The 15,356-nt window shown below is 32.4% G+C and overlaps 6 protein-coding genes and 1 non-coding gene across 7 annotated transcripts; 3 read left to right on the top strand and 4 right to left on the bottom strand.

Moving 5' to 3' along the window:
- Kpol_1039p53 (uncharacterized protein) lies at nucleotides 1-621 on the bottom strand (the record flags this gene model as incomplete). The annotated part of the gene is made up of 1 exon (XM_001646109.1): nucleotides 1-621. A coding segment is annotated over one exon (621 nt), but the record flags the coding sequence as incomplete, so codon positions are not given.
- A 1,125-nt stretch (nucleotides 622-1,746) lies between these two features.
- Nucleotides 1,747-3,024, bottom strand: MRL1 (Mrl1p; the record flags this gene model as incomplete). Its single annotated transcript, XM_001646110.1, has 1 exon — nucleotides 1,747-3,024. The coding sequence occupies one exon, from the start codon at nucleotides 3,022-3,024 to the stop codon at nucleotides 1,747-1,749; it is 1,278 nt and encodes a 425-aa protein (XP_001646160.1).
- Nucleotides 3,025-4,412: 1,388 nt separating this feature from the next.
- On the top strand, nucleotides 4,413-4,619 carry Kpol_1039p54a (putative metallothionein; the record flags this gene model as incomplete). The annotated part of the gene is made up of 1 exon (XM_001646111.1): nucleotides 4,413-4,619. One exon carries the CDS (start codon nucleotides 4,413-4,415, stop codon nucleotides 4,617-4,619), a length of 207 nt encoding a protein of 68 aa, XP_001646161.1.
- A 3,177-nt stretch (nucleotides 4,620-7,796) lies between these two features.
- On the bottom strand, nucleotides 7,797-8,447 carry Kpol_1039p55 (uncharacterized protein; the record flags this gene model as incomplete). The annotated part of the gene is made up of 1 exon (XM_001646112.1): nucleotides 7,797-8,447. One exon carries the CDS (start codon nucleotides 8,445-8,447, stop codon nucleotides 7,797-7,799), a length of 651 nt encoding a protein of 216 aa, XP_001646162.1.
- A 1,988-nt stretch (nucleotides 8,448-10,435) lies between these two features.
- Kpol_1039trna3 lies at nucleotides 10,436-10,507 on the top strand. The gene has a single exon. It is a non-coding gene; the product is annotated as a tRNA-Glu (tRNA).
- A 222-nt stretch (nucleotides 10,508-10,729) lies between these two features.
- Kpol_1039p56 (SRPBCC family protein) lies at nucleotides 10,730-11,509 on the bottom strand (the record flags this gene model as incomplete). The annotated part of the gene is made up of 1 exon (XM_001646113.1): nucleotides 10,730-11,509. One exon carries the CDS (start codon nucleotides 11,507-11,509, stop codon nucleotides 10,730-10,732), a length of 780 nt encoding a protein of 259 aa, XP_001646163.1.
- A 1,641-nt stretch (nucleotides 11,510-13,150) lies between these two features.
- Nucleotides 13,151-15,199, top strand: Kpol_1039p57 (transketolase family protein; the record flags this gene model as incomplete). The annotated part of the gene is made up of 1 exon (XM_001646114.1): nucleotides 13,151-15,199. The coding sequence occupies one exon, from the start codon at nucleotides 13,151-13,153 to the stop codon at nucleotides 15,197-15,199; it is 2,049 nt and encodes a 682-aa protein (XP_001646164.1).
- Between the last annotated feature and the right edge of the window lie 157 nt (nucleotides 15,200-15,356).

The raw sequence follows: 15,356 nt of genomic DNA on the forward strand, positions 1-15,356 counted from the left end.
AAAAGAAGAAATAGAAAGAAAGAAAACAAAAGAGCAAGAGAAAAAGAGCAGAACCAAAAAAGAAGAAGAAGAAGATGATGATGATGAAAGATAAGAGAGGGTAAGAACAAAAGTTGGAAAAAAACTTATTAAGCAAAAAAAGGAGATAAGATAAGAAGAGATAAGAAGAGAAGAGAAGAGAAGAGAGAAAAACGTGTAAACGAAAGCGAGAGTGAAAAAAAGACCGTAACAAGAAGGGGAAAAGAAGACATGAAAGAAAAAGAAACAGTAAAAAGAATAGAAGAGTCTTCCCAAACCAAATCCAAATCCAAATTCAAATACAAATTCAAATCCAAAATTGACTAAACTGACAGTTATCACAAAATTCCATAAAAAATTATCTTGCTTATATATGCTTCTTAAAACTGAAGAAACATCGAAAAATTTTTGAAGAAAAAAAAAAGTTATTTTAAAAAAAGAGTCTTTCTTCTTTCTTACTGGATGCGATGCTACGAGTGGCGGGGGGGGGATTGATTGGGACAGGATGAGGGAGAAAATTAAAAATGAGACAGGTAGTTCTCGTTTCTGGAGAAATGTACGCAGCAGGGTGGGTAAATTGCTTGTGGAAAACAACAACAACATGAAAACAGCGAGAGAGGTGTACTAAATTTCAGCAAGGAAAGGTTCAATCGATCACCAGGTAGACGACGACGTCTATTGACTTATTTTGTTGGTTTTTCTTGCGCTGATGCGGTATCTCTCTCAGGCGGTATCTATTGTAAGAGCGGGTAAATAAATGTACTGACATTATCTTGATATCGTTTTACTTTCCACTAATGTCTGGTGGTGGTGCTGCTGCTGCTGCTCTACGTTACACAGTGGAAGCGAGTTTCAGTATGCGTTCTGGTTGCCGTTTTGTTTTGCTTTCAGTTGTATTCTCAGAGCTCAGAGGACAAAGTAAGAGAGCAATGGAGATGGTAACGCGTGGTGGATGGGTGTGTTGTGGAAGAACAATGGCTGAGACGTAGCTGTTTTTCAATTTTGCTTGATTTCCAACAGCTGGTGATGTGTTGGTGTTGGTTTTGGTATTGGTATCGGTACAGTCACTCGAAAGTTTCATGCCAATGGCCAGAGTTGCTATAATAGCTATCTGTCTATGTATGTACATAGCTTACTTTTTTGTCTATGCACTGTGCTGTTCTGTGCTGTATTTGTTCGGAAATCACTGGGGTGGTCGGTTACCTGTCTCTCTTTTACTACTATTTCTACTGTTTTAGTCAAATTGAGGACATGTGGAACAACGCTACACCGCACCGTATTGAGCTCATATGTTCCACTATATGATATGTACATACTATACTCTACTACCTTAAAGGGGAGGAGACAAGAGGAGAAATACAGACAGATCACAAAATTTCATCAATCAATCGAAATCCGATCGAGAGTCATCTCCTCTAATAGCAATCCTTTACCTAATAATAGCAACAACAGTACTCGGCAATGATTGATTTGGTGGGTGCAATTAATTCTATTTTACTATACAAGACTTTGTTTTTGATATATGTCTCTCTCATGGTTCTTATCGTTACGTTAACTAAGCTTATTTAGTGTCTATATTATACTAAAGATTATATGCTTATATGTGCTTTTTATATTTTGTTCATTTTTTATAATGAAAAGAGTCCCATTTCTTTTACTTTTTAGTTGTGAGATCAAAATTGGAACTTGGTTTGGGATGATGAATTTAAATATGCTGGCATCCAGCATTTAATGCTCTGTTCCATTAGTATTACTATCACTGCCATTGCCATTGCCATTGCCACTTATATGCTCGTTATCGGTATCACCTGCGGTGTTGCTGCCTGGCCCAGTATTGGCACTGTTAACCTCAAGGCTGTCTAGTATGTTATTTTGTGCCTCCATATCTCTTATGAACGACTCTTGGCTACGTCCAGTTGCCGCTGTTAATCTGATACTAGAGTAAATATCATTTCTTGATCCTTGGTTCGCATTGGTACCGCTGTTACCATTAAATCTCCAGGTGTTGCTATTGTTAGCAGGATAATATCCACTGTTATTACCTCGATGAACATTACCTGAAATTTTGCCGAACGCTCTGGAGTTCAATATCTTATTACTGATACCTGTAACGATACCACTGGCGGTTTTAAAAAATGTCTTGATAATAGAATCTCTTTCAACTATTTCCCATCTAGGATGGAAGCTATTGTCATGACCAAAAGTTGAACGTCTCGCAGAAGAGTTACCACTGCTTATTCTATTGTCACTTAGCATTTTAGTCATTTTCCTCCTGATATATTCAACCATGAAAAACACGAAAAATATACCAAAAAATATACCTATAACATTAACCTCGTTCTTTTGATTAGATGTTGGACATGCATAGATACTCCTAACTTCAAAAATATATGAACAGTCATTAAGACTGCCCAAGAAATTAATCGACGCCTTTGATTGAATCTCTCTATCACAAACAAAATTTAATAGAGTAGATTTACGGTCTATACCATTTGGACACATTGACCCATTGACATATTTCATCGTTAATTTCTTGTTCATAACATTACTGTCACCCAGCAATACAGGTTTCGTACTGAAATCACCAATTGAGATATATTCTTCAGTGATATTGTCAAAATAATAAGCACCTGTACTGTTATCTAGTTGTCTCGACAATTCTTCATCTTGCTTACTAATTGCAGTTCCACAAATACTCATTGTAAAGTTCCTATACATATTAGGATGGTCATAGTCCCAGCCTTTCACTAACCACCTTGTCTTTGCCATGTCATACCCTAGCTTCGCATTCTTTCTAGTTGGTTTCCTTTCTTTGCTTGCCCCAGAGTTATTTGGTGTCGATGATAATTGTGATAAATCAATATAAGAACCAGTAATTGAATTCATAACTGCACAAAAAAGCTCTGTACCCTCTTTACCATCATCTTTATCACCTGCACCATAAACTACACCAGCCAACAAGCTATACAACAAAATCCAAAGAGAAATTATTTTGGTCCTATACATGATGACTTCTCAATATATGATAGTAGAATGTAAAAACTATAGTAGGATGATGATCTGATCTGTTCGTGTCGATGATGTGGACCCTTAACCAAATATAGACCGATCTTTAAAACTAAGCACTATCTACAAGTCGTCGATCTAATACTGCACAATCGTAAGTACCTTAATGCAATCAATTCTAAATCATTAACAGCATAAAATAACGAATCGTTCGAACAATAGACACAGACAGATCAGGTATTTCGAAATAAGTTTGTTAACTTTTGTTTTATACAGTTTCGAATTTCGAAAATTTCATGTTCGGTGTTTCACGCTTTGTTTTCCAAAATCATGAAACGTATACAAATACCAAGACTATAAAATTCACGGTGCTACCAAATAGAATTTGAAAAAGTATCAAGTCGAAATTTGACTATTTGTAATTATTATTACATGGCAATGTATATTGAATATCGATTGGTATTGTTTTCATAGATGGATCATATTACATACATGTTCTTTGAATAAAATATTATTACTATATTCCATCACTATTATTAAAACAAACAAACTACTTATTACGAATCGAATTAAAATTTCAAATGCCTATTTATGAATTGCGGTTACTGACACACCCCATCAGCAATAAGTGCGCATCTTACGTCAAGAACATAACTTAATGTAGTCAAAATTTGTCTAACTTTCTTTGCTAGTACGTGTTACTCTCTCTCACCTTTTCTTTCTTTTTGCTCTTTTTATGCTGTATGGTAAGATGGATCTTGGCAGAAAAAATGTTTGAAATATGGTCTTTTTGGTTCCACTTCCTTGTTACTTTCTCGCAGCTTGAAAAAAATACTTGTTTTTTAGTTAGGTACGACAAAGAGTCAGCGTTAACAACTCAAATCCAAAGTACTAAGTTTAGGCAACTGTAGGAGACTGGATACTAAGAAGTTCTTTGGTTTGCTAAATGATGCACGTAAATGTAATCATTAGTTTAAATTAGTTGAGTACTATTCGCTGTAACGTCTGGTTCTTTATTTTAGGTTCTTCACATTGGACAATGGAAGGTTTCTTAAAGATGAGAAGTTTCTGCTGAATTCTATCCACTTCTATTAGCAATGGCTACATGCCTTTTTTAGTATAGTGCTTTTTAACATGCGGAACTCCCCTCATCTGGAGTATTGATAGTTATAAATATCAATAAAGAAAATAAAACGTATATAAACGACTGAAACTTTATTGATTCTTGTTTACAATTCATCTTGTTTAGTTATACTTCTTAATTTATTTTATACATTTACATCCCATCCCATCATATCATAGCATATTATATTATATCAAAATATTTCATACTGGAAACAGTTGGCTAACACTAAAGAATACATATTTACAAACAAACTACATCAAAAATGATCAACGAATTAATCAACTTCAACAACGAATGTACATGTTCTTCATGTCAAAATGGTTGTTCCTGTGGTACTGCCGAATCGTCATCATGTGGATGTAATGGTACTTGTGCATGTGCTAAGAATAATTCAAAAACATGTTCCTGTCCAGCGGATTCTAAATGTCATGGCTCATGTGCTAATGGAGAATCATGTAAGTGTAAGTAATTTAATTACTTATATTTAATTGACAATCGTGTTCTATAAAAGACTATGGTCTTCATTATTAAGGTTATACATTTACATTCTTAATTAATTTCTATTAGGCGAGGTTTATACATTTTATTACTATTTACTAGATTCATTTTATATATTTATAACAAGTATATCTAATTAAATATATGTTCCAATCATATCATAATTATTTTAAAGTAACATATCTTATTTTCAAGACAAATTATTTATTTAATGACTTGAATTTTTGAATTTTCTCATTGAAATTTCATTATTTTAGAGAATTGACAACGTAGAAAAGCGCCATACTTAGGGGCAATAATAGTTGATGGCAAATATAATGTACCTCACATTAACTAACTCAGATTTTATTGAGCATGTTCTTACTAAAAGATTTTACTGATATAGTTTTTCAAAATCTACATTTTTTTCTAAAATTCTTATTTTGGAAATAATTAGGAGCTAACAAACCATAAAATTTTAAATTTTTTTTCATAAGTTCATTTAGTTTTAGTTAAAACTAAGGAAATCAACTTATACATTAGACCAGAACAATATCTATTACATTGACCAATTTCCGTCAAAATTGGATCTTGAGCTTATGAGCAGTATCATTAAAATAGATGAGACAATTACAGAATTGTGACCGGTTAAATGAGATAACAATAACCATAACTCATATTTATACCATACTGAAATATGCGTCAAAGATTAATATAAATAAATATTGATAACATACTTTCTCTATTGTACGATATGCATACAGTTACTCTAATATCAAATCGAACGCATTAAAATACAAAGGCATTCTAATTTCTGGAGAAAAGACTTCAAACTTTTGTAAATCTCATAAACTCAATTGCCTTGGTTAAACTTTAAGAAGTGGTAGAATAATATCAAAAATTGAGTAATCGCTGTAATGAAACTCTTGAATATAAAACTAAAGATTTTTGATCTGAATTATTTATATATTGAAATTCATGGGTAATCAGATGGAAGTATATCTGACTGGGCCAGTTATAAATAATTTAGAAATGGAGATGAAGATTGTGCTTGGCTAAGAGTTAAATTATTACCCTATTAATCCATGCCAAGTTAGATTATAGCAGAACCAATATAATCTACGTCTGTGTCCTTGGATAATAAAAAAAACATCCATTTAAATGCTTTATGTAAAACTAGAATTTTTAGCAGACTCTATCAATAGAGCGACAACTGAGCATAAATATTACAATATATGAGCACTTTTAATTCCTACATTAGCCTTAATTGATTAGTTGAGTCTACAACTACTTTATTGATTTAAGTGACAGTCTCACATTGTGTCTGAAGATCACATGCTTACATAGAAATCAAAATACCTAAAGCTTAGGCTGACTGTAGAACTAGAAATCCAAGTTAAATAACTAAACAGACGATAAGGTAAAAGAAATCCGGTAATTATACAAAAATGAGTGCAAATAAAAGATAATTATATTATAATAATATCAATAATAAAAACTGCATAGGGATAATGCCATAGGGCGGATGAAGTATGACTTGAATTGTTTATCAGTACATTGAATATTCCAACAAAACATCTTACCGAACAAGAACTATTTATTAATGGAAGAATAAAATAATGCTCTCTTAGATACCATTTCCATTTTCGACTGGGGGAATAGAGTCTTGTTGTTGATAACCTGTATGTTCTCTTATCGATGTTTTAGTGCCAATAGATAGACATTCGCCGAGACCCAGATGTCCTAAATATTTTAACAAAAGTATTCATCCACTCTGTAAGTTATTGTTCACTTCTAACTGGCTTATAATAATCAATATACATTTTTATCATAATCTTGTACATGTATGTATTTATAGAAGTTAAATTTGTTGAAATAATTGCTTAATCTCAATATGGATACACTTAGCGTTCAAGATGTCAAATACCAAATTCAGCGTTAATTATCATGACGACTCGCCAATTGCTAACACCACGAACTTGGAAAGTTTCATCCAAATGTTTGGCATATAAATGGAAACCAAATATTTACATTTGATATTTAGAATAACTGTTTAATTTGTATACGATATGTGTAGTCTAAAAGGAACAAAGGAGAAAATTCTAACATATCAATATATATTTATTTAAGACAGGAATTACTAGTGAATTCCAAAGACAAAAAGTTGTATTTTCAGTAATAACAGTTCCATCTTCCAACTGGTGGGTTCACCAAAATTGGACAATATTTATTTGATAATAAATCACATTAAATTATGGTAGTATTGGGAAGATTAAAATAATCACAAGGAATTTATCAAATAACATTGTATTTAAGATACGTGTTGAAGATTATAAAGATTAGTATGTTTGTTACAGACTAGAAGAAAGAGAAGGATAATAAGACACAAGCAACAAGATCTAGATACAAGTTACATATAATATATTACCACAACACGATAAATATATGATAACCTAATAGAACCAAGAGTTAAGTGGTTACGCATAGTGAATCATGTCTTAATTAATTATGAATTTATTTAATTATCATCTATTTTATTATTCTGTCTAAACCTGAAATACAGTGTATATCTTATTTGTACTGCTCGACGGTTAGTTGTTCCCTCATCAGCGTCATTTGTGATGATTTGAAACCTTATCTTACCGGTTACAATGTGCAGATGCTTGGGAAACTTGATGCTTATATATACCGACTCATCCTCTTCACTCCAAATTCCTCTATTCACGTTTACGGGTAATCCTGGCAATACCGCCCTCATTAAGCGTCTCAATTGACCAGCGAAATCTGATTTCATTTCTTGGAACAATCGAATTATCGCTGGAGAGCTATTCGAGAATAATCCAGTTTTTAAAATACTGTTATATGATAATAACATATTAGAGAATCTCTTAAGATCTCTATTTGCTTTCCAAGGAGGAATATTTGTGATCTGTAGAGGTTCCGGAGGTTCTGTTTCAGACAATGACGAATACGACTTATCACTGACATTATCTTCGGTAGCCTCATCATGACTTTTTTGTTCTCGAATCGCATTTGAGCTATCATTCCGAGAGGGATTATTACTTTCTTTATTTGAGTGGCTACCTGTTGATCGGCTATTATCTCTACCTCTATCATCATCTATAATTATATCTTTCCTCTTTATAGCTTCTTCTATTAGCCACCATCCTCATATGGCTTCAACAGCATCTGATAGACCTTCAATGCTGTCATTATTTGTTTCATTTGTAAAAATCAAAGCAAATCTGGTATTGAAAGGGTAATGTTGCTTGAACTCATTATATGATCTCATTAGCTTTAAAAAGCTACTCAACTCTTCCTTGCCATCACCTCTAATTCCTTCTAAACCTATTCTTACTACTTGTTTCCGATTTTTTGATGAGTTTGTACCATCTAGCATCTTACTAGATGGCATAAGATCAAGTCTGGAAAAATATTTCTCCATATCTTTGATATATATAGTACCATCTATATTTTTATTAGCCAATTGCAGGTGTAGTAGTGGATCAGATAAAAGCATTACCACGGTTTCAATTGGTTTAATCCATTCAAATTCATCCAATATCCCAATACCAAACTTTTGTGTTTGTCTATCAACATAATATAAGGCTAGAAATATGCATTTCATATACTCTTTAGGGATTTTGAGAAGTTCTGCAACCGTTATAATCTCGTTAGTATCGATATCTACTCCCAGCACTACTAAATTACCAGATAAAGCCTTCTTGAATGCCTCTAAAAATGACATAAGATTCTCCTGATATGCTGGATCATTTGCATGAGGGTTATTAGATTCTATTATCTCCAATGGTTCATCCATTTTGGTATTCTCCTGTGTATAAATAACAACTGTATAAACTTGACCTCGTTAATGTTTATATATTATCCTTAATATAAACTCAACATGTAGTGTTAAAATTATAATATTATAATAAGCCACAATATTTCATACATTATCGAATAGAATGCACCATACAGAAAGTAATATACAAACAACATGTTGTCCAAAATCCAATCAATTTATATACCAATGGAAATGTAATACTTAAACTATTGAATGAATTCAATAGTGTACGGACATAATAATATCCTGATTTAGATCAACATCTGCATGTATTACAGATTTTATTAATGATGTCTGACAGACTACATTATGTGTTGACGTCAATGTCATGATTCATGAAGTTTGTATTATTCCGATGTTATGTCGTGCAAACCTTGATAGTCGACAAGATATGTGTCGCGGCCACAACGCTGTTTCAGATGGTCAATGTTACTATAATAAAAGATCCTTGTATAATATTATATATTACTATATGCAATTCAGTCTATAAAGAGAAAACAAAGAATTGCTTAATAGTATATTTACTTTACCATGCAGATTTCCATCATATGGGGTCTCTTGAATAAACGCAGACGCGCCGTTATTCTAACGTATACCAAACTAACTCTACATTTAAATAATAACTAAACACTCACAAAATGGCTAACAATAGATACAGCACTGCCGTTACATGTACCAAAGATATAAAGAAATGAATATACAAAACGCAATTAATAAAGGTATTGAACCCCATAAAATATTGTATCCATTTTACAGTCACCATGAAATACAATCAATTTTACAGTATTATAGAAGTGGAAAGAAAATAATTCTTTAGGATTAAAAATTCTAATAAACGATCTTATGATATACATGCCAAATGAAAAAAAGCCAACTTATTTATTAGATCCTGGTATCATAGAGATCCATTTCTTAATAACCCTTGTATAGAGGATTATGATGAAATAATTGAAGATATTATGAGCATTTTTCCAAGAGGTCTCGAACAAATTATACACATAAAAGGAGTTAAGTATCTTTTTGTCAGAATTATGAGGTAACCCATGATATATACGTATTACGACATTATTCATATAGGATAAAGAAATGTTACTTTACACGAAAGTGTTATTTCTGACGTTAAAACTTTTCCAACACTTTATATAAGAAATGACAAGATCTTAATTGACACTTGTCATGTTAATTATATTCCCATGTATATATTTTATACTTTAATACACCGGATCAATATCAACTTATTAAGAATGTCCTTGCAAACAACTAAACAATCTACTACTATTAACGATTCTGTAAAGAATACACAACCCTCTGATTCTCTACAATAAACCACTACATATTATTATATAAACCTAATAATAAGATTAATATAGATAATAGTTATATAGTTACAATACGTCGTCGGCCTATTGAACATTATTTCTAATAAATATATTCCGGACAAAACAATACACAATTACCTACTAACTCCTTATGACATCTCCCCCCTCTTCTTCTAATTGTGATGATCCTAGTAACTGTAAAAAGTTAGCTATAATAGTGTTGTGACTTTAACCTGGATACTCGAGGATAAAGTTTGTGTCACTATTGCCATTTTTCGTACAAGGTGAATGTATCGATTTCTCTAATATATAAAAGGAACAAATTTTCAGTTCCGATATATAAAACTATTTATGTTATGTTATATAGACTACTCTGTTACAAGAGGATGAGCGAGTTACCACTCACTGACCTCAGTAATAGGTCAACGTACCTATTTAACGTATATCTACTTACATTGAAGCTTAAAGCTTTTACCATTCTGACAAATAGTCAGTCTTCTAGTCAAAGGAATCTTTTCAAATTCTTCTTTAGATAATTCTACCGACACTCTAGGATCTACACCTTCAAACAAACAATAAAATTTTCTATTCTTTTTTATCTTCTCACACCTACTAACTCCTTACAACAACTTTTATAAATTAATATCCGATATAGTGTAACGGCTATCACATCACGCTTTCACCGTGGAGACCGGGGTTCGACTCCCCGTATCGGAGTTTTTTTGATTTATACACACTAATATAAAATGATGATTAAATATAATTATTAGATTAATTTTTTATTATTACAATACATTTTCCAATTTTATATAACAGGTTAATTATTATTGATTACCTTTCAAGTGTCTTCAATTTTAGTTAATTCCTCAATTTTTATCAAATATTACCAGCATGTAGCCTAGAGATGAATTTTACAATTGGATTGATTCATTTTTTCATTTATTTTTCAGATTTTTTTAAAATATAATCGAATAAATATGGTATATCTTTAGCAACAGTTTTCGCAATAGTTGCATTTTGTAAAAATTTTGGTACATTACCACCTGCATCACTTGTAGTACACATTGTCCAAATCAATTCTTCTTTTTCATAATCGTATTCTAATTTCTCTACAGAAGCATAGTACGCCTTTGTGTGATTTTCATGAATAGTACTTTCTTTCAAAGGTCTATTTGCAACTAAACACACGATCATTGAGGTTTCTAATTTTGAACTTTTAGATTTATATGGTTCAATCGGATAAACCCATTCATTGAATTCTCTTGTTGCCAATGGTTTTCCCAATTCATATTCCAAGTTTACTAAAACCCAACCTGAGTCAGTTTGTTCTAAAATTTCAAATTTATTCAATACTTCAATGTATTCCTTTTCCATTTTCGATCTGAAAGCCCTATCTTTCATAACCCATTTACCTGTTTTTGGATCCTTTTTACTACCATTTAAATAATATACGATTTTATAATAGGTATCTTTATCAATTTTATGATGAGAAACTCTCGACATCCAAAAATCTGAGTCAATGTGTTTATTGTAAGTTTGCACACTAATATCTTTTTTATCTTTAATCAGTTTATTTGTCTTAAATTTATAGCATTTACCCTTTTTCCAGTTTTTTAAAACATCACGAGACATAAATTCACCAACTTCCTTAATCTCTTCTTTATTAGTCGGCAACTCATCATTATCATATGGTTGTGGAGATAGCTGGAACCCTGTCATCTCAAAAATTTCTCGAACTCCTTTAAACGACAAAGTCTTTCGAAAGGTTAATCCAAGTGTAGAATAACGCACCCAGTTTATGCACGCAAACTAAGCCTTATCTACAACACAAACAACTAACAAAACTTAATCCAAGTAACGATAACGTTTACTGATATATATAAAAACTTAAATAAAGCTTCCACATTATGATCAAGTCCTAGTTCATCGATAAATTGAGCAAACGATCTTGGACTAACTAAATCTGGTATCTGGGAGTCGTTTATTATATAATTCCAAACTTCTACAACATTTTCTGAACAAATTACATCAATTTTTTTCACTTTTCTTCGAAATGGCCATTAAAATAGAAAATTCCCGCTAAAATTTAAACTGCAAAAAAAAAAAAAGTTGGTGAAAATTTCATTCTATTTTAAGGAGTCAAAACCGGGAAAAGGAAAGTGAGTGAGGGACTGATGGACAGAAATGGAAATATCCTTTTGAAGCATATACAAGAAGGAATGGGAGATAGTCAAGGCTATGTTATATACTTGAGACTACAACAATGGTTCTTATGATGGGAGGGTATTAAGTATAACAATTGATAGGATGCAATTGCATTAAATCCAGACTAATCCATGAAAAACAAAAATTGGGTTTGAGAGGAATGATATTTGAGCAAGTAAAAAAAAAGGAATATAACAGTGTCAGTCGGGAGAATATATTGCGAATTTAGTGTTGCTAAGTTGTTTTCTCTTGGGGCTGAAGTTGGAATTTATCTCAAAATTGTTCAATTCAGAAAATTTCTTGTTCGATTATGCATTTGAGAAAATCGATATGCATACTTATATATACTATTCTTAATTTCAAAAATTTGATTGCTAAGTTGAGTAGTCAATTGAGGGAGGCATATGAAACATTTGCATATAAGTATATGTATATTTTACAACACCTGATATAATACTACTGCAATTATTTATTGCTTTTATTTACTGTCATTTACTTAAAATACAATTCTTATTTTTTTTAGGGGTATCTTGAAAAAGTTCGGAGAATAGAACTCTTGTTAAGGTAAGAGATGACAAAAATATCCATTCACAATTCTTAAACATTTTGCAAAAACCTTTAATCATACAACAACAAAGGGAGGTATAATAGGGAAATATTTGCTCCTGTTAACCATTTCTCTAGGATGCTCCCAATTTATTTGTTCTTAACTCAATTGCTTATGTTTCTCACGGTTTTTCTCTTCAATGTCTTACAACAGCTTTCCATAAGACTGATATTTTTATAGAAAGTTGTTGATATTGGTAACCGGAGCAATCTAATTCATCAGGCTAATCAGTAATGAACTGTGCAAATTAAGTTATTAGGGGTGTGAAATGCCCAATTGCATTAATTCAATTGTCATAGAATGATAGAGAGCAATTATAAATGACAAGAAAGAGGTTTTCAAGTTATGTCTTTTTTTCATTGTATTCACCACTGTATCAATTGAATTCAATAAATATATAAAGCAGAACTTCAACTATTTGGAAAAATAATTATTTTCCCATAGTTTGTTGAGTGAAACTTTTCTACCTCTACCTCTTCCTTTTTATTTGACAATTTAAAGAATTTCAGGAACTAAAATATATATAGTTATACACATCCATACAAATAATGACACAATTCGGTGATATTGATAAACTGGCCATATCAACAGTAAGATTACTCGCTGTTGATGCTGTTTGTAAAGCCAATTCTGGTCATCCTGGTGCTCCTCTAGGTATGGCGCCAGCTGCCCATGTTCTTTGGACACAAATGAACTTGAGTTCAAAATGTGTAGATTGGGTCAACAGAGATAGATTCGTTTTATCCAATGGGCATGCGTGTGCATTGTTATATGCCATGTTACACTTGTCTGGTTATGATTATTCCATTGAGGATCTAAAGCAATTTAGACAACTCAATTCCAAAACTCCTGGTCATCCTGAGTTTGAATTACCAGGTGTCGAATTAACTACTGGTCCTTTAGGTCAGGGTATTTCAAGTGCTGTAGGTTTGGCAATTGCTCAAAAAAATTTGGCTGCTACCTACAACAAACCTGGATTTGAATTATCAAACAACTTTACTTATGTCTTCGCCGGTGATGGTTGTTTGCAAGAAGGTGTTTCTTCCGAAGCTTGTTCCGTCGCTGGTCATCTTCAACTTGGTAATTTGATTGTCATTTATGATGACAACCATATTACTATTGATGGTGGCACTAATCTTTCTTTCACTGAAGATGTTTTGAAAAGATATGAAGCATACGGCTGGGAAACTTTGAGCATCGCTGATGGTGACAGTAATTTAAATGAAATTTCGCAAGCTATTCTTAAGGCAAAGCAATGCAAGAACAAACCAACGATAATTAAAATGAATACTACCATCGGATTTGGTTCCTTAAGTCAAGGTAAAGAAACTGTCCATGGTTCTCCATTGAAGCCAGATGATCTTAAACAACTAAAAAAGAAATTTGGCTTTGATCCAGAAAAGTCATTCGTTGTGCCACAGGAAGTTTACGATTTCTATAACGAAAAAATAACTGAAAGAGGTTTAGAAGAGTGTACTAAATGGGGAAAATTATTCTCTGAATACAAGAAGAAGTATCCAGAATTAGGGGCTGAACTCCAAAGAAGAATTGATGGTAAATTACCAGCTAATTGGGAATCAAAATTACCAGTCTATACCCCATCTGATCCTGCAATTGCTACCAGAAAACTATCCGAAGTTGTTTTGAATAGTATTTGGGATACACTACCAGAATTAATGGGTACCTCTGCTGATTTAACACCTTCTAATTTGACAAGAGCAAAGGGCTCAGTTGACTTTCAACCACCATCAACGAAATTGGGTGACTGGAGCGGTAGATACATCAGATGTGGTGTCAGAGAACATGGTATGGGTGCCATTATTAATGGGATAGCCGCATATGGGGCAAACTTTAAACCTTATGGAGGTACATTTTTAAATTTCGTATCTTATGCAGCTGGTGCGGTAAGGGTTGCTGCATTATCAGGTTACCCAGTTATTTGGGTAGCCACCCATGATTCTATAGGTTTAGGTGAGGATGGTCCAACACATCAACCTATCGAGACTGCTACCCACTTTAGAGCACTACCAAATATCCAAGTATGGAGACCAGCAGATGGTAATGAAACCTCAGCTGCTTACAAAGTGTCATTAGAAAATAAGCACACACCAAGTATTATTGCCTTAACCAGACAAAACTTACCACAATTGGAAGGTAGTACAATTGAAAAGGCCTCTAAAGGTGGTTATATTTTACAAGATGTAGCCAAGCCTGATATCATCCTAATTGCGTCAGGTTCTGAAGTGTCACTATGTGTAGATGCTGCTAAATTACTAAAATCTAAGAATATTAATGCTCGTATAGTTTCAATTCCAGATTTCTTTACTTTTGACAAGCAATCCGTTGATTACAGAATTTCTGTTTTACCAGATGGTGTGCCAATTATGTCAGTTGAAGTTTGGGCTACATTAAGCTGGCATAAGTATGCACATGAATGTTTTGGTATTGATGACTTTGGTAGATCAGGTAAAGCCACTGATATTTACAAATATTTTGGTTTTACAGAACAAGGGGTTGTTGAAAGAGCAGAAAAAGTCCACAAATTCTACCAAGATAAGAAAGTGTGCTTATGTTCTCCTTTCAAGAAGGCTTTATGAAATCAAGACACTTCACTAAAGCAATTCGTATAGCTCTTTCTTTTAATTTTTTATTTTTTATTAATTTCTTTTACTGTTTTATGTTTTACAATTAAATAATTTATAGGTTTCTTTTAAGATACTTTTTACACTAGTTTTATATTCCAAATTCATACAA

Source organism: Vanderwaltozyma polyspora, genomic scaffold (assembly GCF_000150035.1).
Source record: "Vanderwaltozyma polyspora DSM 70294 KpolScaffold1039 genomic scaffold, whole genome shotgun sequence".
In the NCBI taxonomy this organism is placed as follows: Eukaryota; Fungi; Ascomycota; class Saccharomycetes; order Saccharomycetales; family Saccharomycetaceae; genus Vanderwaltozyma; species Vanderwaltozyma polyspora.